At 41.3% G+C, this 21,908-nt stretch overlaps 1 protein-coding gene across 2 annotated transcripts; it reads left to right on the top strand.

Moving 5' to 3' along the window:
- Window positions 1-1,149: 1,149 nt before the first annotated feature.
- MASTL (microtubule associated serine/threonine kinase like) lies at window positions 1,150-21,327 on the top strand. Of its 2 annotated transcripts, XM_067470340.1 has the most exons (13): window positions 1,150-1,366; window positions 1,469-1,606; window positions 3,946-4,085; window positions 4,741-4,829; window positions 5,989-6,095; window positions 7,053-7,197; window positions 8,919-9,091; window positions 10,211-11,404; window positions 13,339-13,474; window positions 14,462-14,476; window positions 17,823-17,936; window positions 18,015-18,116; window positions 20,327-21,327. In XM_067470340.1, exons 1-13 carry the CDS (start codon window positions 1,205-1,207, stop codon window positions 20,482-20,484), a joined length of 2,673 nt encoding a protein of 890 aa, XP_067326441.1. In that variant the 5' UTR covers window positions 1,150-1,204; the 3' UTR covers window positions 20,485-21,327. The 2 variants fall into 2 exon arrangements, with proteins under 2 accessions (XP_067326441.1, XP_060638417.2); XM_060782434.2 differs by lacking the exon at window positions 14,462-14,476.
- The last annotated feature ends 581 nt before the right edge of the window (window positions 21,328-21,908 follow it).

The following is a 21,908-nucleotide window of genomic DNA, read 5'->3' as shown; positions in this document are numbered from 1 at the left end:
TCTGTTGGTCATGGCAGTCCTGTGTGCCAAGTTTGGTTCAGTTCCATTGTTGGTGGAGTTCAAAATGCACTTTGATTGTAGGTTAACTATAAATCCCATCAACTACAACTCCCAAATGACAAAATCAATCCCCTCCCCAACACACCAGTATTCAAATGTGGGCAACTCCCAAATTACAAAATCAATCCCCTCTCCAACCCACCAGTATTCAAATGTGGGCAACTCCCAAATGACAAAATCAATTTTTTTTTAGTGATGGTCACTCCTTGGGTTAGTAGGTGTCTTGTGGCCAAATTTCGCGGCAATTTGTCCTGTGGTTTTTGAGTTATGTAAATCCGACAAACGAACGTTACATTTTTATTTATATAGATAGATTGTGAGCCGGTTTGAGTCTCCTTATGGAGAGACAAAGTGAAATATAAATACATAAACAAACAAACAAACTGCATTAATTCTACAGCGCAAGTGCAGCTCGAGAGGCTGGAATGCCCATGTAGTCAGTGGCCTCCAAACTTTGCTCTCCAGCAGTTTTGAACTTCAACTCCCAGAATCCCCTACCATCTTAGAAAACAGCCGGGAATCCTGCGAACTGAAGTCCAATGGGGGAATAGAGGCAGGGGAGAGAGAGAATAGGAGTTGCGTTGTTGTAGGTTTTTCCGGGCTATATGGCCATGTTCTGGAGGCAATTTTTCTCCTGACGTTTCGTCTGCATCTATGGCAAGCATCCTCAGAGGTAGTGAGGTCTGTTGGAACTAGGAAAAATGGGTTTATGTATCTGTGGAATGACCAGGGTGAGACAAAGGACTTTTGTTTGCTGGGGCTAGCTGTGAATGTTTCAGCTGATCACCTTGATTTGCATTCAATGGCTTGGAAGCGCCTGGGGGAAATCTTTTGTTGAGAGTGATTTCATGTGCCTGTTTGTTTCCCCTCTGTTGTTTTGCTGCTGTAGTTTTTGAGGTTTTTTTTTTTTTTTTTTTTTTGCTTGCTAGTTAATACGAAACCGGACGTGTGGAGGAGCAGGGCTGTTTGCCTACCACCCCTCTCTCTCTAGGAATGGGCTGAGCGAGAGCCACGTCACGCGTTCCTTTCTGTTGACGCGTGACGTAGGCAGTCGAAGGGGCGGGGCTTAGCTTTGAATTGTCGCGGGGAGAAGCTGCGGAAGGGGAGAGAGCGGGGAAGTGCGGGAGGGGGGCGCTGGAAGGCGATGGAGGCCGGCGCGGCCCAAAAGAGCTCGGGCGAAGGGCCCCAGGCAGAGAGGCCCCGGCCGCCCTCCATCCAGGACTTCGCCATCCTGAAGCCCATCAGCCGCGGCGCCTTCGGGAAGGTCTACCTGGGCCGCAAGGGCGGGAAGCTCTACGCCGTCAAGGTGGGAGGGGAGCAGCAGCCTTTCTGGGAGAGAGGCAGGAGGGGAATCCAGGGAAAGAGAGACCACATGTATATCCCCCTGTATGTGTGCCTTGCCTTGCAGGTAGTAAAGAAAGCCGATCTTATCCACAAGAATATGGTCCATCAAGTACAGGCAGAGAGAGACGCCCTGGCTCTTAGTAAAAGCCCTTTCATCGTCCACTTATACTACTCCCTCCAGTCTGCAAACAATGTCTATTTGGTGAGTAAACTCTTCGTACATGGAGTGTACACACATTTTTTGGTTTTTTTTTTTTTGTCGTGTCAGGAGTGACCTGAGAAACTGCAAGTCGCTTCTGGTGTGAGAAAATTGGCCATCTTATCACATTATTTTGGTAATAATATGATAGCTGGGTCTGGAAGCTCCAAGCGTTAGGAGATGCTGCATTGCTCCTTAGCTAATGTAAGCCAGGCCGAGACAGATAATATAGAAGGAATGGAAGACTTCTTTCATGGTGAAACCCTAACCCTATACCTAAACCGTACCCTAACCCAAGCCCTAACCCTAACTCTTACGTTAACCCTAAACCTAACCCAAACCCTACACCTTACCTTAACCCTTACGTTAACTCAAATTCTAACCCTTGCGTTAACCCAGACCCTAAACCTTACCCTAACCCTTACATTAACCCAGACTCTAAACCTTACCCTAACTATAAACCTAACCCAAACCCCAACCCTTACCCTAAGCGTCCCCTCCTTTCTATCCTTCCTTCGCTCTCCCCGTTCTCACTCCACCCCCTCTCTTCCCTTATTCACAGCCGCCTTTGCGGTATTTCCGTAATGCTCAGAGCTTCCAGACCCAGCTGTCATACTATCACCCATTTACTTGCAGAAACACCTCAGCAAGTGAGAGTCCCAAAGTGTCAGGTTAAAACCTCAACCCATGGCTGATACTGGATGAGAGATTCCCTCCTGGGCACACAGAAGACTGAGTAACTTGGAAGGCACTGAACAGACTGCGCTCTGGCACCACGAGATGCAGAGCCAACCTTAAGAAATGGGGCTGCAAAGTTGAGTCCACAACATGCAAGTGTGGAGAAGAGGAAACCACAGACCACCTATTACAATGCAGTCTGAACCCTGCCACATGCACAATGGAGGACCTTCTTACACCAGAGGAGGCACTCCAAGTGACCAGCTACTGGTCGAAGGACATTTAATATAATGCCAAAGTTTTTAAACTTTATGTTTTTAAAATACATTACAACTGTTCCCTTGGTTTACTTCTGATACAATAAAAAAGTAAAGTCAATGGGAGGACCAATTCCTCATGGTCTGTGCTTCAGTCTTGTCAACCCCAGATCAGTAATGGACTGGATGAGGGCAAACAAATGGAAACTTAATCCAAACAAGACAGAGATACTCCTGGTTAGTTGGAAGGCAGATCAGGATGGGATCACACTCCCCCTGAAGACACAGGTTTGCAGTTTGGGGGTTCTCCTGGACTCAGTGCTGAACCTGGAGGCCCAGGTTTCGGAGATGGTCAGGAGGGCCTTTGCACAATTGAAACTTCTACGCCAGCTGCACCTGTTCCTTGAGAAGACAGATGTGGCCATGGTGGTACATGCCATAGTTACATCCTGTCTGTACTACTGTGATGCGCTTTACATGGGGCTGCCTCTGAAGAGTGCTCAGAAACTTAAGCTGGCCCAAAGAGGTTGCTAACTGGGGCTGGCTGCAGGGAGTGGACAAACCCTCTTGCAGCAGCTCCACTGGGTGCTAGTCTGTTACTGGGCACAATTCAAAGTCCTGGTTATGAGCTTTAAAGCCCTAGACATTTCAGGTCCAGGACATTTAGCTGACTGCATCCCCTTGTATGAACCTGCCTGGGCCATGATGTCTTCATGAGAGAATCTTCTCTCGGTCCCACTTCCATCAAGCAAAGTGAGACCGAGAAATAGGGCTTTCTTGGTGGCCGCCCCTCAACTCTGGAACGAAGTCAGAACAACCCCCTCCCTGCTCTTCTTCCGATGGCAAGCTAAAACCTTTTTATTCAGGTAGGCTTTTAAAGACAGAATCCTAGAATCATAGAGTTGGAAGAGACCTCATGGGCCATCCAGTCCAACCCTCTGCCAAGAAGCAGGAATATTGTATTCAAAGCACCCCTGGCAGATGGCAATCCAGCCTCTGTTTAAAATCTTCCAAAGATGGAGCCCTCCAACACACTCCAGGGCAGAGAGTTCCACTGCTGAAGGGTTCTCACAGTCAGGAAGTTCTTCCTCATGTTCAGATGGAATCCGCGTCCTAGTCTCCAGGGCTGCAGAAAACAAGCTTGCTCCCTCCTTTGAAACTTTTTGTAAAAGCAATTTATAGAGAGCAAAAAGTTCAGAAATTGGGATTTTTAACAAAGATTTGAAGAATAAAGGCACTTAAATATTTTTTAAAAGAAAAAATAATAAGTTTTAAGAAGTATGAGGAATGTGATTTGTTTACTCCTATCACCTCTGGTTGTCCATTAACAACAAGAATAAGGACCAGCTGTTGCCATGAACTAAAAGTAATATGAAAATATTTTACAGTAATGTTTTTCATTAACAGGTAATGGAGTATCTCATTGGGGGAGATGTTAAATCTCTTCTTCACATATATGGCTATTTTGATGAAGACGTGGCTGTGAAATATATTTCTGAGGTAGCCCTGGCTCTAGATTACCTTCACAGACATGGGATAATCCACAGGTAAGATTTGTTTCGTGGAGGTTTTTTTTTTATGCATCCCATCCTGGGGCCCTTCCACGCAGCCCTATATCCCAGAATATCAAGGCAGAAAATCCCACAAAATCTGCTTTGAACTGGGTTATCTGAGTCCACACTCTGATAATGTGGGATTTTCTGTCTTGATATTCTGGGATATAGGGCTGTGTGGAAGAGCCCCTGGTCAGCCTGAGGAGTTTCTAATCTAAAAAGGACTGAACTAATTAGTTTCTCAAATGACTCAGGTCCATATGAGTATGTTTTGAGATCTGCTTCAGAGGCCCTTTTCTTTATCCTACTACTTTCAGTAGTTCATTGGTGGGATTATAGGAGAAGGCTTTTTTGGGTGCACCTTAGGGTCACCATAAGTTAGAAATGACTTGAAGGCCCACAACAACAACCAGCTGCAAAATTCACATTTCCATATGGAAAAATGGCCCTTAAAGTGGGATCATAATGCTAGAGTTGTCGTGTGAAACTGTCTCTGGTGTGTAGAGCTACCAAGTGAGTGCAGATACAACCTGCATCAATAGATAATTGACATATACTATGAAACGTTATGATGTAGAGTGATTTTTGTTAAGGGTGATCCTGAAACAATAAACATCTCATATTTATTTCATTTTCTTTATCATTACAGGGACCTGAAACCAGACAACATGTTGATTTCTAATCAGGGTCACATTAAGTTGACAGATTTTGGATTGTCCAAAGTTACACTGAACAGAGGTAACACCATTATATATGTGTCTGTGTGTATGTGTGCATGCGCACACAAGGAGAGAGAGAGCTTTCCCAACTATGAGAATGTTTACTCTTTGTTACAATAGGCAATATTATTTTATCCATAAACACATTTAAAATATGCATTTTTATCTGTAGAATGTAAGCTATGTCCAAAGAAGGGTGCAACTGGTTTGCATGTCTGGAGAGAAGTTGGAATTCATTTCCCCATCGAAAGCCATTTAACGAACTTTGAAACAATGGTGACCGTTAAAAGTAATTTCCAAAATGACATTTGTGAAATTTGAGCGAAGTAATACTTTGGCTTTTAGTGAGATCTGCTGAGAGATGCAAGTGTATCTCTATAACATCATTTAGCTATTTTTAGATTTATGTCCCACACTTTTTAATGTCCCAAACAGATTGTAACAATCAGTGCAGTAGAACCAGCGTTTGGTGTTGTGGGTCCAAAGTGGGAGTGTTGAAGAGCTTAGAGATTGTGTGTTGCAAAATATTATGATGCCTATTACTTTTGGAGAATGTGAGAAACAAGGCAATGACACTATTGTATTTGTTATTTAATGCAATGGCTGTCACAGGGTTTTGTACTTGATGCATCTACCTCTATTTGCTGCGCCCACCAGCATTTCAGAATGACATAATGCTCACTTTCAAGTCACTCCAGAAAATATGACCAGTCACACTTCCTTGAGTGACTTAGAAGAAAGTGTTGCATTGCTCAGAGGACCTTTCCACACAGCCATATAACTCAGAATATAAAGGCAGAAAATCCCACAATATCAGTTATAACTCATATAACTGAGTTATATGAGTCCACACTGCCATATATTCCAATTCAAAGCAGATAATGTGAGATTTTATTCAGTTGTGTAGAAGGGGCCTGAGAGGCAAGTAGATGCAGCAGACAAGAAAGCGGACAGAGGTGTAGAGCTTCTGTTTTCAAGCCAACTTCTATAGTTATAATATAAATTCTGTGTTGGTGTGAATAGTATATTAATGCTTCCCTCCCTCACTTCCTGGCATTTCTGTTGGTCTTGCAAGGTCTGAGGCAAATCCAGAGTGAATAATAGGAGAGCATTTTCATCAGTATGATATTTTGTTGATTAAATGATAATAAAACATGTTATTATTTTTTTCCACTCAGACCTCAATATGATGGATATCCTTACAACACCATCCATGGCAAAACCAAAGCAAGACTATTCACGCACCCCTGGACAAGTTTTGTCTCTCATCAGCTCTTTTGGTTTTGTATGTATTCAGATGAATTTCCTCTATGCCTGGAGTGGGAATTAAGTGAACCTCCAAAGAGTGAAGGACTGCAACTTATGGGAGGTTGGGAGCTTTAGTCAAACTGAGTCTGGAAAGCCACAAACTTTCTATTTCACTTTGTACTTTTCACACTCATCAAAGTGTTGTTCTGGTGTTCTCTTCAGGAGACTTCCCTGCTTGTCATAAAATGGCTCTAAGAAGAACTGAGCAAACTATGCCCTTAGTTCTGTGCAAAATTGATTCTTCTTTATTCCCTGGGGAGCTGCTTTGTCTTTGGAATAACTGGGCAGTTTCTCACATCACTCACTGAGTTGTCCACCTTGGTAGGTGGTAGTAAATCATAGAATTGGAAGAGACCTTGTGGGCCATCCAGTCCAACCCCCTGCCAAGAAGCAGGAAAATCGCATACAAAGCACCCCTGACAGATGTCCATCCAGCCTCTGTTTAATAGCCTCCAGAGAAGGAACCTCCACCACACTCCGGGGCAGAGAGTTCAGTGTTTCTCAACCTGGGTGTCAGGACCCGGGGGGGGGGTCACGAGGGGGTGTCAGAGGGGTCGCCAAAGACCATCAGAAAACTAGGTGAACTATCAATCCCAGCAACTACAACTCCCAAATGTCAAATCTATTTTCCCCAAAGTCCACCAGTGCTCATGCCAAATTTGGTCCAGATCCATCATTGAGTCCACAGTGCTCTCTGGATGCAGGTGAACTATAACTCTAGAACACCCACCAAACCCTTCCAGTATTTTGTGTTGGTCGTGGGAGTTCCGTGTGCCACATTGTATCCTCTTTTCTATAAAGTGTTATAAAGGCATTCTATTGTAAAGAGTCAGTAGTATTTAGTTCATTACTGAAGTATGAAATTCTAATTCTTATTTTTTATAATAGTTTTGATTACTTGTATCTTCTGAAAATGTTTTTGTTGTCTTGACAGCAAACTCCAGTTGGAGGAAAAGTGCACACACCTAGTCCAAGTCCTATCTGTGCAGACATGTCTCAGGTTTCTCAAGGGCTTGTTTCCCCCTTATCTGTAAGTCAAAAAGACTGCCCAGCTACATCAAATAAACTCCTGAGAGCATGTAAGTATTTTTACAGATCAAAGAATTGCTTATCTGCACATGAATTGGGCTATATAAAGAATAATCATCACAGCTTTTGATGTTGCAAATTCTCCTCTCAATGAGAACTTTAGTAAATAACTGTAGGAATTGAACCCCACATTGCCCAAGTCTGCAATCCTTAATGATGAACAGTTAGTTAGCTTTAGAATAGGCTGAGGGAATCCCTTCCCCCTGACTCCTGAATAATAGTTGGAATGACTTTATTTGTTATTATCAGTGTAAATAAACCTTTTGTAATTTTAAGGATTGAGCTCTGTATCTTTGTTTCCTAAGCTCTAAATTATTTTCCAGCCACAACACATCACGCTTTGCTTGCTGTGAACTGAATGCTCAACTATAAGTATCCTGTCTGTATTTTGGATGCTCTGCTGTGTTTTTGGGAGTTTTCCCTAACAACCACCCAAAAATGGGTCTTCTGGTGGTTGTGCCATTTATGGAAAGCTCTCCATAGCGTTTCTGGGAATGTACCCACACTGAAGGTTTTTAAATCTTGATTGATTTTACACTGGTTTTGTCCGTTGTTTTGCTGTTCAATGCATGCGTGTTATTTCACTATTATAATGACATATTTCTATTTTGTAAGCTGCCTTGGAAAGATTTGTAAAGGCCAGATCATGTTATCTGTGTACTGCGACTCCTAAATTTCCTCTAGCTAAAAAGTCAAAGAGATATAGTGGCCAAGCACTAGATCTTTAACAGGAGGCGTTCAGATTCCAATATTGTTTTGCACAAATCACTCAAGTCTGTGACAAAAATCTAGCAGCCTTATTATTAGAGAAAGTCTAGAGTGAAGAGTAGAGGAGTAACCATACTCCCATTAGTATGTTATTCTTTCCGCCGCCCCCCCCCCTTTCTTTCTTATAATTTGATGCGATTGATAGTACCTGAGAACAGATTTTAATGTGCTATATTTTATTAACTTTCTTAGCACTTTTTTCCTTTTGTTACGTTATCTATAGAATATCCTAATTTTTTAAAAAATCAGAAAGTATGAAATAATGAAGGGGGTGATCCTTTGCAGTCAGAAGAGACAAGCTGACAGTTAAGCATTGTGGATAAAAATTGTTTGGGACTTGTGTGCATATCCTGTATATCTTTTTTTTTTATAGAACTCACTGTTCTCTTGGGCTTGTGTCCTCTCCAGAAATTTCCCCACAGTTGCCAAGTTGCAGGAGAGGTGGCGGCGGCTGTTTCTTATTAGTCTTGTGCATTTGTATAGAATCACTATCTGTTTCTGTTTGTTTCATTTGTAAGATCTTGTTTTCGTTTTCAAGCACCTCTCCTGAAAACGGCACTGGCGGGTGTGGGTGCTTTCTGGGACTGCATGCCACATACGCACTCTCTTTCCAAGGAGAGTGTGTGTGTGGCTTGCAGGCCCAAAGCACCAGTGCCTGCAGCTGAGCGCCAAATGCCTCAGCCTTTCCCCATCAATGCTTCTTCTAGGGCCTAAGAATTGACTGAGTAGTGAGAGGATGTAAAACTACACAGGCAGCACACTATATCAACCATTTTTTGGTTGACAGTATCTCCAGAATATATTTAACTGAGCTCTTCTTTAAGAGCTCTGGAACTCGCTTCCCAGGGAGATCATTATCTAATTCTCATACCACCATTAGTATGTTCTGAAATTAAATGGTGCATATTGATTTCTTTCAAAAATGATTCTTTTCCCCCTGAAGGCCTCGATGCATCTGTCATAACACCTACCATTCCAGCAAGGTGCCTGACCCCGACTCTGCTTCAGTCCAGAAAAAGGTATGGGACTTCCAGCGCCAGCAGCCTTTCCCGCACGCAATTGTCCAGCATGGAATCTGAGTGCTGCAGCAGCCCCCGGTGGGAGAAAGACGTTCAGGTCAGGCGTCCTGCTTTCCTTCTCTTGGGGCTTTGCTTCCTCTGAGTTGCTCAAAATAAATGATTCAAAGGTGCACTCTGGGGCTGTGAGACATTCCAAAGACGTTTTAAAAATTCGCCCTGAGGCATGATAGTCCTGTAAGACGTTGATGAGCAGATATACTTTTCTTGCTCATTTCCCTTCTCTTGAATTTTTAGTTCTCTAGGTGTTAAGGGGATCTTTCCTATATACTCAAGCACCCTCTAAGGGTTGCTTCAAATGACAGAGGGCATGTGTCTCCTTTCCTCACTGTATGTACAACTGAACACACACACATCCTTCATAGGATAATACTCCTGAACTAGGAGAAACCATTTTTTGGTTGACAATATCTCCAGAATTATTTAACTGAGCTCTTCTTTAAGAGCTCTGGAACTCGCTTCCCAGGGAGATTAGATTAGCCCCCACCCTGTCCACCTTCCAGAAATACTTGAAGACATGGATGTTCCAGTGTGCCTTTGAATAATGGTTTAGCTACTGATTAAGTCTGGCTAGCCCTAATCTTTGGGTTGGATCTCCAGCACTTTATTCTCAGCCCTGGCCCTACAGTTTGTGTTTGCTCTATTGTCCTGCTCTATTAGTCTCAAATCTGCACATGCCCACTTTTCTCGGCTACTGGTTGTTTGATGTTTGGTTTATGTTTTATGATGTCTTACATTTTATTGGTTTTATGGTTTTAATATATTTTACTGTTATATGTTTTTAATTGTGTTACTTTGTAAACTTTGTTTATATTAAGCTTGGTCCCCATGTAAGCCGCCCTGAGTCCCTTTAGGGAGATGGAGGCAGGATAAATAATAAAGTTGTTGTTGTTGTTATTATTATTATTATTATTATTATTATTATGTGTCATGTTTGTAAACACCAATACTTAATTTTCAGGAAGCGGAAGATACACTCCCTGAGTCCCTTCAGGGAGATGGAGGCAGGATACAATAATAAAGTTATTATTATTATTTTACTGACACAAAAACACAGTATGTCGCAGCAAATGAGATTTATTATTATTATTATTATTATTATTATTATTATTTATTACTTGTGTCATCATGTTTGTAAACACCAATACTTAATTTTCAGGAAGCAGAAGATGCACTCTTTTCTACCTCAGGCAAAGGAGTTATATCAGAAACACCGAAGAATACAGATTTATTGCTTACCAATGGTATTAAAGGCTTGAAGCGAAAGGCTCTGGAGTGTGCCATCTCTCCCATTAGCAGCAATGAATCAGGGAACAGGGTTTGTGAAAGAACTGAATCCTTTAATGCACCTGAAATATCTGTAAGAAATTGTGATGTCAAAGATTTGGTCCGAAAATGTCTCTCGGAATATATAGAATGGGAAGGAAAGAGCTGTACAGGAAAGCCTGCCCTGGCAAAATCCTCTAATGACCAGCTGTCCCCTCTGAACTCCAGCAATCTTTTGAAAGAAAGAAAAGAGGAAGTGATGGTAGAGATGCCAGGTGTCAAAAGACGCTTTGGGTTGGTTGACACCAGCCCTTCTCAAGAATCTTTCCTTGTTAAAAAAAAGAATGCAGATTTCAAACGTGGCTGTAAAATCACTGAAATCCCTGAAAAACAGAGCACAGGCTTAACATCTGAAATCGATTGCCTTACATTTGGTGGATGTTTGCAAAAGACTTGTACAGACAGTGGCCAAGCGAAAGATTGCAGTTGGACGCACCAAAACCAAGGCAGCAAAGCAGCCACTCCTTTTATAGCTAAGAATCTCTTGGATTATTTAGATGCAGATTGTGAAAAAAATGGCAAAAAGGATCACGCTAACTCCAGCTTCTTGTGCATTGATGATGAGAAGCCTTTGGCAAGTATGAGTCTGGACTCAGATCTGTCCCTCCCAGAAGTGTCTACTGCAGACAGTCATTTAGACAAGAGCATTAAAGATGTTACCTTTGAGGAAGCAAAAACAGAGGTTGGGTCCACAACATCCCCATGTTGCTCAAGAGGTAATGAGAAGTGCGCTCTCCAGGAGAGCAAACTACAGCAACATGATCAGGACAGGAGTGTGAAAAGTGCAACCGAAACACAGACTCGTGTTCACTCATCTTCGGCAGTGGAGTCACACAAAGCCCTAAACCTCTTCAAGAAAAACGTGGTTGCCTTTCAGAGTTATAACAGCATGATAAATATGTCGAATATGTCCGAACCATCAAGAAGCGTGATTTCTGTAGAAGGAATGGATGTCTCTGCTTGCAGTGGCTCTTATCCTATGACTGTCACACCTGCACAGAAGGGGACATCCTATAGAGTATACCAGGTACGTTGCAATATCATTTTAAGAACCCTACAAAATAAAAAGTGAGAGAAAAATGAAAGTGAGCAGCAATATTAAGCCAAACTAATACAGCAGTGGTTCCCAACCTTTTTTGGACCAGGGACCACTTTGACCAGGGACCACTCTCCAACATTCGTACCAAAAGGGTTACGAATCAGTTTTTGGTCAACTTTAGATTCGGTTTGGGGTGCCAAGTCGGAAAATTGCTTTGGATAGACCACATCAGCTCTAGTTTCTGATACAGAACATATGCCATGGTCAGGGACAAGGAAGCAGTGGCAGGTGGGGCTAAAGGAGTGGAAAATAAATAAATAAATAAAGTAAAATAAATAAGGAGGAAGGAGGCTCGTGGACCAGATTTTCATCCTTGTGGACCAATGGTGGCCTGCAGCCCACAAGTTAAGAACCACTGTAATATAGGTTGAGCAGCTTTTATTTGGCATTCTGAAATACTCCAAAATCTGAAATTATCCACATGGTTGACTGAGGTAGCAAACTTTTGTTTTCTGATTATTCAATGTACACAAACATGATTTCATGCACAAAATTATTATTATTAAATGTCTAAAAGAATCTTCAGGCTATGTGTATAGCAGTGATTCCCAACCTGTGGTCCATGGACCACCAGTCGTCCGCAAGAACACAAATATGGTTTGTGGCCTTACCATTACTAAACCATTTCCTAGAAACCACGCGGCAACGTGAGTGACCGGTCTCGTGAAAACCTATGGCTTTAACATCTTATAGTGCTGATGCAATGAGGATGTCGGGAGGAGAGAAGCTGACTATCTATGAAATATTATTACTATCACATCAGCTCTAGATTATTAAATATGGTTCTCCATGGGCAAGCAGATGGTGACTACTGTATAGCATGCATTATCAGAAACTATAGCTATCCAGTGAAATTTCCTGAATCAGCACCCCAACTAACCAAACCGAATCTAAAGTGTGGTCCTGGTCAAAATGGCTCCTGTTCAAGTGGCCCCTGGTTAAAAAAAAAAGGTTGAGTATTAGTGGTGTAGGGTATATGTGAAACATAAATGAATTTAATATTTAGATTTGGTCCATGTCTCCTATATATTTCATGTATGTATGTATGTATGTATGTTTGTATTCTAATACAGGTATTTCAAAATTGCTCCAAAAACCCTGAAAGCTAAAAAAATTCTGGTCCCAAGTAGTTTGGATAAAGGACAATCTCAATCTCTAAATTTTAGCATAAGCTCCTATGGAAATCAGTTTACCTTTTTTTCACACAACTGTCTGTACATGTTCAAAAACCAATGGCTTTAACATCATTTTATCAATGCTCCTAAAGAAGTAGATTGAAATCCATGAAAGCTCATGCTGAAATACAATTTAGATAATGTTAAAGATGCTGCTAGATCCATTTTTTAAATTCTTAAACAGCTATATCATAGAAAATTGCTACAAAATTGGGTGTAGTTTGTGGGTAGGGGGTGTATGTATCCTTGTGCACACATTGCCATATATATCTGTGTGTGCATGTGGTGGGATGGCAGAAATGACTGAATTCATGTAGCATATGTATTTGGAAAACAGTCCTCAATTGGCTCTGAAGCTGAGTACTCAGAACGACTCAACTTCCAGGCAGGAAGAGAAAATAAATATTTAACTAAATAGTAGGCAACTAAAATAATAGCACTCAGAAGAGGCATCATCATATGTAGATGACTTGGCATAGGAAGCAAGAACAGAAGTGTTCTGCTGGAGAAGTCTGAATTCATGTTTTGGAACCATACGAGTGATGAATGTGCTAGATGCAGAAAATATTACACTGTGTGGTTGAATACACCTCTTTTCAGTCTGCAACTCACTGTCTGAGCCTACAACTAGTTTGAAAGAGTGAATTGTTACTTTGCTATTTACCTGACATTTATTGTTGTCATTAGACTCCTCAGACAAATGCTGGTACACCTTACAGGACCCCAAAAAGTGTCCGAAGAGGAGCTGCTCCGGTTGACGGGGAACGCATTTTAGGAACTCCTGATTACTTGGCACCTGAACTGCTTTTGGCAAAGGCTCATGGTAAGGCTTCTTGAGGGAAAAAAACATTATTCTGATATACTGACACCCATGCAAATACAACCTCATTCTGTTTCTGTTGACAACATTTCTATGGTTATAAGTGTTCTCTTTTCCTTATATTTACTTGTATTTTTCTTGCTGCTCTGTTGGATATTGAAAATGTCCCTAAGTTTGTTCTTTCTCTGACAAAATTAGGATGTATGGAGTTTATAAAGGGGAAAGACATATTTTGGGGGTACATTACAAACAAAGTTGAATGTGTGTTGTCGAAGGCTTTCATGGCTGGAATCACTGGGTTGCTGTGAGTTTTTTGGACTGTATGGCCATGTTCCAGAAGCGTTACCTCCTGACATTTCGCCCACATCTATGGCGGGCATCCTCAGAGGTTGAGGGATCTGTTGGAAACTAGGAAAATTGGGTTTATATATCAGTGGAAAGTCCAGGGTGGGAGAAAGAACTCTTGTCTGCTTGAGGCAGGCGTGAATGTTGCAAATGGCCACCTTGATTAGCATTTAATGGCCTTGTAGCTTCAATCAGGGCCAGCTAATACCTCCCAACAAAGGATTCCCCAGGCAGCAATCAGTCAGGCATTGAAGCTTGCCTAGTTTCCAATAGATCCCCCAATTTCTGAGGATGCCTTCCATAGATGTGGGCAAAACGTCAGGAACATGGCCATACAGCTCGGAAAACTCACCGCAACCCAAAATTGAATATTTTGTTTCGTACATGAATATTTGTGTGTGCAAAGTGTGTTAATTACAGACAGTACATCTTCAATCTAGTTCAAACATAGATTAGCTAAATGGTGTGTATATATAAATTTTAAGGGAAGGAAGTTTGGATAATTGTATTTGGAAAGCAGTCATTTCATGGGAAAGATGTCTCAGGGGTCCCTTTAGATTACTAGCATTTAACAATTCAGTGCAATGTGGTGAAATTTTATGTAGACATACCACAGTGTTTACCTAATGTTTTTTTCACACACAGGAATTCAAACCGTTGGTAAGTTTGTTTTATAGCACTGTGCAGAACAAGGCATAATGGCACTGCTCAAAGTAGAAGCTGGGAAATTGTCATTTTAGAAGAATTGCGCGATGGACTTAAAGTTCCCAAGCTTGGTTCGAAAAGTTTTGGTCTATACTATTTTGGAATTTGATCAGATATGAAAACATTTCTCTCAGGTTTTTAGGCAGAACACAATATTAATAGATTTTGCCATTTTTAAACATTTGAAGAAAAACATCCAAGTTGTCTTGAAGGAAATAAATTCTCTGTGCTTCATTGATTCTGGATGTAATTTTATTGTAGACCAAGAAGTAAACAGAAGTTCCTTTCAAGGTATTTTTAGAGGAGCTATTTGAATGAATTGGCTGGTTCAGACTTTGTTTCTTCATCATGTAAGCAAATCTGACACTTTTAACCTTCATTGAAAATTATTCATATACTGTCCGCAACCACATTTATGGATTTGATTAATATATTGTCTCTAGAACTCTCTAGGTAAGAGATGCCAAACTTTCAGATGGTTGGGGGCCCCAACTTTCAGAAGGCCAGTTTGTCCAATGGCCTGGAATTCTGGGAGCTGAAGTCCAAAACACCTGAAGGGCCACAAGTTTGACGGAACTGCTCTAGCTCCTCCAGTGTAACTCTAAGGCCCATTTCCACCAGAGGAAATGTAGGTTCCCCAATGAGATCCTTCAGGTGGAATGTCATCATAGATTTGCACTACAGGACCTAAAGATTCCTAGAAAAGTCTTCTCAGTCTTTTTGAGGTATAGTCACAGCTGGAGCACCAGTTTTAACTGCGCAAAGGCCCTCGTGACCACCACCGACACCTGAGCTTCAAGCAACAGCGCTGAGTCCAGGAGGACCCCCCAGACTGTGGACCTGTGTATTCAGAGGGAGTGTAACCTCATTGAGCACATGTTGCCACCCTATATCCTGATCAACCTCACAACTGACCAGGAGGGCCTCTGCCTCTTCTGGATTAAACTTCAGCTTGTTGGCCCTCGTCAAATCCACCACAGCTACCAGTCACTGGTCCAGGATACGGGGATCTTCCTTGGAATGGGGTAGAAAAGAGTAGTAGAATTGAGTGTCATCTGCATAGAGATGACACCCAACTCCCAAACTGGATGACTTCACCCAGCGGTTTCATGTAGATGTTAAATAGCATGGGGACCCCACAGGTAAATGGCAAGGGGTCCAAGGAGGTGTCCTCCAGCATCACCATCTGGGTACAGTCCTCCAGGAAGAGCTGAGCCATGCAGAGCAGTGCCCACAAGACCCATTCCAGAGAGCTGACCCAAAAGGATACCATGGTTGATGATATTGAAATGTCCAAGAGAACGAGAAGGGATACACTCCCCCTATGCAGTTCTCTGCGGAGATCATTCACCAGAGCTGTCTGTTTCGTAACCAGACCTAAAACCAAAGGGATCAAGATAATCAGTTTCATCCAAGAATCCCTGGAGTTGAGAGGCCACCATCTGTTCTAGAACCTTGCCCAAAAAAGGGAGATTTGAAATGGGCTGATAGTTATTTAATATTGAGGTGTTTTTAAAGAATTGGCCTTGTGATTGCTTTTTTAAAGCTAGGTGGTAACAGTCCCTGCTCCAACAAGGCATTTGTAATCCTCTTAAGCCATGCAGCCAATCCCCCACTGGCAAGTTTGATAAGCCAGGAAGGGCAAGGGTCCCGAGCACATGTGGTCATTCCCACAGCTCCAAGAATCTTTTCCATGTCATCAAGCTGAACATGCTGAAAGAAATCCAACAAAATAGGACAGAGAGATGCTTTAGGTATATCTGTTGGTACTACCATAAAGCTAACGTCTAAATCGGAATGTATCTGAGTGACTATCTGCAAAATGATGGGCAAACTCACCACATCAAGTTGCCGAGTGATCAGGAATCTCCTCTTGAGAGCCAGGATGGAGGAGTCCCCTAACCACTCAGAACAGCTATTTGTTGCAGATGAATGTGGGCAGTCAGGAAGCCCTTCCTGGCTGCCTTTATTGCTGTGGAGTAGGCCTTAAGTGAGGCTCTAGCTTGCGTTAGGTCAGATTCGTCCTGAGTCTTACGCCAGATGCACTCTAGTCTCCACCTTGCTTGCTTCATCACCACCAGTTCCCTGGTAAACTAAGGAGACGAGCTGGCTCTGCTAAGCGAGGGGGCATTCAGGGGCAATTATGTCCACCACCCTGGTCGCCTCCATATTCCAGAGATTGACCCGGGCCACAACAGGAATGAATGAGCAAGGAACATTGTCTGAACCTGTCCTCAAAGTTTGGGTATGTAACTGCAGTGCAGGCAAGTTCTCACAGCAAGTGCATCCTTTGTTCTCAACATAATGGGCCAGTTGGCACTTTAGCAGTGCGGCAGCTGCAAGATGCATGATGCTTAATGGATTGTGGTGCTTCAGGATCCTTGCTCGCTTATGCTTTCCCTGCACTTGTTTCACAGGGACTGGCTTTCCTTTTGTGATAGCTGTTCAACCAGCAGATAAGATATATTGGAAACAATGCTGAGTTCTAGGTTCTCACCAGAGTCTAAACTAGAAAAGATACATATACTTAAAAAAAGACCATGCATTGCATTGCAAAAGTATTAAAAATGAAACATAAAATTCTTATTACCTCTGAATTTGAAGTTTTGAGTGTGTTCATTCCAAGGACACACTTGGCTTTTGAAAGTTTTAGTATGTTGGAGATGACTGTTTTCCACCATGGAATATTTGGGTAGATATTAATTTTGGAGGAACAGCTTTAATAAAATGGTACAGGGTGGATCCTGTTGGTTAATCCCAACTTGAGGTTTCTTGAATTAGTTGTTCGGTTAACAGATGTCAACCCAATAGTTGAGACTGCCAAACAGTGGCTGTATCTACACTGGAGAAATAATATAATTTAACTGCCATGGTTCAGTGCTTGGTGATGAACACCATCATTCTGGCAGAGAAAGCTAAAAAAAAAATTACAACTCCCATGATCCCCTACATTTAGCTATGGCAAAATGATGTCAAACTGTGTTAAATCTAGAGTGTATGAACCCACAATGTATCATACAGACATAACTTTAATTCAATTTTCTTATGCAAGGAATACGAGCTATTTTGAGATTTTCTTCCTCTGAAAGGTAGCCTACAGCATCTGGTATTAATTGGTGCTTTTCCACTCAATACTAACCAGAGCTAATTCTGCTTAGCTTCCAAAATCAGAAAAAAATTGGTGCCTTTTGGTATAATTTGCCTATTAATTTCATAAACAAAGCCTTTCATTACTAAATATAGACATAAAACTGCATGTACATCTTGTGGGATTTGTATATATGTACTTTCTTCACTTCAGGTCATGGAGTTGACTGGTGGGCACTAGGAGTTTGCTTGTTTGAGTTCCTAACTGGAATTCCACCATTCAATGATGAAACAGCACATCAAGTATTTCAGAATATTCTGAAAAGAGGTAAATTGCCTGTTTTGCCAAAAAGTTGTTTATTTAGCATTAATACCAATGTATTAATTGATTGTGCATTTGTTTTAGATATTCCATGGCCTGAAGATGAAGAGAAATTGTCAGATAATGCTCAGAATGCAATAGATATCCTTTTAACCATTGAAAGTAGTAGACGAGCTGGATTTAAGGGTCAGTATCCATTTTACTCCTCACTTTTTGCTCATTTGACAGTCCAGAAACCAAAATGTTAAAATATTTTGAATGTGTTGTCAAAGGCTTTCATGGCTGGAATCACTGGGTTGCTGTGAGTTTTCCAGGCTGTATGGCCATGTTCCAGAAGCATTCTTTCCTGACGTTTCACCCACATCTATGGCAGGCATCCTCAGAGATTGAGGGGTCTGTTGGAAACTAGGCAAGTGGGATTTATATGTCTGTGAAATGTCCAGAGTGGGGGAAAGAACTCTTCGTCGGCTGGAGGCAAGTGTGAATGATCTCTCAACCTCTGAGGATACCTCTGTCATAGATGTAGGTGAAATTCCAGGAGAGAATGCTTCTGAAACATGGCCATACAGCCTGGAAAACTCACAGCAACCTATTTTTGGACACATTCCAATAGTCCCTGAAGGGTATCTCAAGGATATAGGATATTTCAGTTACCTTCCTTTCTTGGAGCATAAAGGAGATCAAATATTAGGACTCTGAAAAACAAAACAAGCTCACAGTGGAGGGCAGTGCTAATTGTAATATTAAAAACAAAGGCTAGCATCCTGTTGAATGTTTGCAATACAGTTAGTCCTCCACATTTGCTGGGCACAGGACTCTTATAAAAATGAGGGGGAAAACATGAATAAAGAAATTGCTATCTTTTTAATATGAGGGAACACCTCTCTAGGAATTTCTAGGCCTTCCAGGATGACTCTATAGAATTTCACTGGAAGTTGACCATAGAATCACACTGGAGGACTTTTCTATCTAGAAATCTCTAGGTCCTGCCATATGACTGAAAAAAACTGACAATAGAATCAAATTGGAGAACATATAGAAAACATTTTATTGAAATCTATGAATAATCAAATCCACAGAAATCAAAACTGTAAATATGGAGGGACAACTATGTTAGAGTTTCTCAAACTGCTGAAGTCCAAAACATCTGGAGTACAGTTTGAGAAACATTGCACTATGGAACAAAATTTGACAAATATTTTCCTGGTTTGAAAGTGTTACTGTTATTTTTTGTGGCTGTCACAAACTATGCTGAATTGGTTGCGACGCTAGAAAAACGATAGCAGAATGTGCTGCAGGATGTGCCACAGAAACAAAGTTTTTGCAGTTTAAGAAAGGTTTTCCATGTTTTTATGATAGAACCAATTAGGAAATGGCATTAATAACCATGCAACAAAAATGTGTTACATAGTGTAATAAGCCAGATTTATGCATTGTATTGAATTAGAATTAGAATTCATGCTTATGGTTGGTGCTTTACAGCAGCAATGGAAAATCCTGTGATAAAATAGACTTATTCAAAGGCCACATTGACACGACTACATGGCTGCAATGCTCCAATGGGTTAAACCATTGGTTCTCAACCTGGGGTCCCCAGATGTTTTTGGCCTTCAACTCCCAGAAATCTGAACAGCTGGTAAACTAGCTGGGATTTCTGGGAGTTGTAGGCCAAAACACCTGGGGACCCACAGGTTGAAAACCACTGGGTTAAACTCTTGTGCCAGGTGAACTGCTGACCTTAAGACCTGAAGGTCAGTGGTTCGAATTCGGGGAGCAGGGTGAGCTCCCGTCTGTCAGCCCCAGTTTCCATGCGGGAACATGAGAGAAACCTTCCACAGGATGGTAAAACATCCGGGCATCCCCTGGGCAACATTTTTGCAGACAGCCAATTATCTTACACCAGAAGCGACTTGCAGTATATTCTCTATTTACTTCTGACATGATTTTTAAAAATGGCCAAGCAGTGATTTATGTCCAGAATTCTTTTGCCCCTTTATCAGCAACAAATACTTTTTTGCTTCTAATTTTAATCATCATGTTCTTTGCCATTTTCCCACTACTGGGCCACTAAATTGCCACTTGCTTAGTGAATTCACTCATTGAAATCACTCCATGGTAATGTGTGGAAGGGGAAAGACTAACAACAAGTCCTGGGAATGAAAATGTATTGTTCTACTATTCTAAAATCAGACGTTTGAAAAGAAATGAATTTACTCTAAACATTAGGAGAAAGTCAAGGAAAAGTCAGCATTTATTTAAACCTTGAGCCAGGTTGTCTTCAGAATTTAGAAGAAAAAACACATTAAATACAGCCAAAATTGAGTTGAAGAACCTGGGAAGTGTGAGGCTTTTGCACAAGGAAATCTTACAATGTTTGTGGACACTCTTTTTTGTAGAGCTGAAGCGTCACCCGTTCTTTCACGGCGTAGACTGGGAAAATCTGCACAACCAGCCTATGCCCTTCATACCCCAACCTAACGATGAGACCGACACTACCTATTTTGAAGCTAGGAATAATGCTCAGCATCTAACAGTGTCCGGATTCAGCTTGTAATAACAACACAATGGAACTTTTCAGTGGGTTGCACATGTATGAACCTTCCTTGCATTCGTTTGCTTCTTATTTTGTAACCATGTTGTTTTTAAAATCTGGTCTGCTTTTAGTTCATTCGAAGGTGTTGACGTGTTTGGTTCCAAACAGCTCCCGATTGTACTTTTACTGTAGTTACTGCACTTTATGTAAATCCTACATAGGTAATGGTGGTATGAGTCACTAAAAATTGTTTTCTGCTGCTAGAGTGTATTTCTAATTGTGGGAGAGGGGCCGTCATCATAGGCATGACAAGTACAGTATATGCAGAGCAATGTGTTTATTTATGTGCAGGTAGTTCAAAGTACAGATGGAATTCCATGTCAGAATCTATTTGAGGTTGATTTTAGGCCACTTTAATGATATAACATAGCAACTTCTAGATTTTCAGTTCAGCTTCTCCTATGTGCCAGTCCATTTAGGATGCACACTTTCGGGCACTTTGGGTCATTTATGTGTTGCTGGTTCTGCTGCTAAGCTATCAGTATTCTCCACTGTCTCTCATATTATTGCCAATGTCTACTTTTCCTAACTCCGTTATTTATTTACAAAATCCCTCCCCACTCCAAGTAGGTTTTGTATGTCCTACTTGTGATTTCTGGATGCAACAGGTTTAAATACTGAAAAGCAGTCATTTGGTTATTCTGAAAGCCAGGTAAACAACCTAATCAAAATGAAAATCATCCTGTGTATATTTAAGACTATAGATTTATAACTGAATGAAATAAAGAACATCAGGTGAGATTTTAGTAAATATGAAGTTTAAACTGATCTTTTAAACCATTTAAATAAAAATATTGTAAGACATACCTTGTAGCCGCCTTTTAAGTAATACAAGTAGTTACATCCAGCTGATAATTTTGTTCTAGTCTTTGCTCTATTCCCTTGATATGGAAATATAAAGTCAACCATTTACATTCACTCGGGTGGGGGGCACAGAGCCAATGCAAATAAAAATGCTGTATGTTTTACCTGAGAAAACCTCTCTAGGAATCTCTAAGTCCTCCAGTGTGAAACTATGCTTAGTTTCTGGTGGAAGCTTCACTGGAGAACCTAGAAATTTTTAGATAGCACATAAATCATATCCACAGATGTGGAGGGTCGACTGGATGGAAATTAATGCTCCTTGATTTGTTTTTCTACTGTTGAAATTATCACAAGTAAGTCAAAAAAAATTGAATGCTTGCAATTTGCCAGAAATTGCTATATTGTGTTCTTTCAGAATGGTACTGCATCAGCTTAGCCCTTTTCAAGCCAGACTGGTTCAGCTTTTGATCACGATAAACTTCAGATCACATATCGTTAGCATGTATTTTAGGACTGGAAATTAACTGCTTGCATATGGGAAGTATAACTGTCTTAACTACTTTTCGTCCTGGTCAAATAGT

Source organism: Anolis sagrei, chromosome 6 (genome assembly GCF_037176765.1).
Source record: "Anolis sagrei isolate rAnoSag1 chromosome 6, rAnoSag1.mat, whole genome shotgun sequence".
In the NCBI taxonomy this organism is placed as follows: domain Eukaryota; kingdom Metazoa; phylum Chordata; class Lepidosauria; order Squamata; family Dactyloidae; genus Anolis; species Anolis sagrei.
The sequence above is the reverse complement of the archived record's forward strand: the minus strand, read 5'-3'. Positions and strand labels throughout refer to the sequence as shown.

Bases quoted from the DNA above. Each gene is read 5' to 3' on its own strand.
- MASTL (XM_067470340.1), top strand. From the start codon at position 1,205: ATGGAGGCCGGCGCGGCCCAAAAGAGCTCGGGCGAAGGGCCCCAGGCA. The intron at 1,367-1,468 runs GTGGGAGGGGAG...CTTGCCTTGCAG, and splicing joins GGAAGCTCTACGCCGTCAAG to GTAGTAAAGAAAGCCGATCT. The intron at 6,096-7,052 runs GTATGTATTCAG...TTGTCTTGACAG, and splicing joins TCATCAGCTCTTTTGGTTTT to CAAACTCCAGTTGGAGGAAA.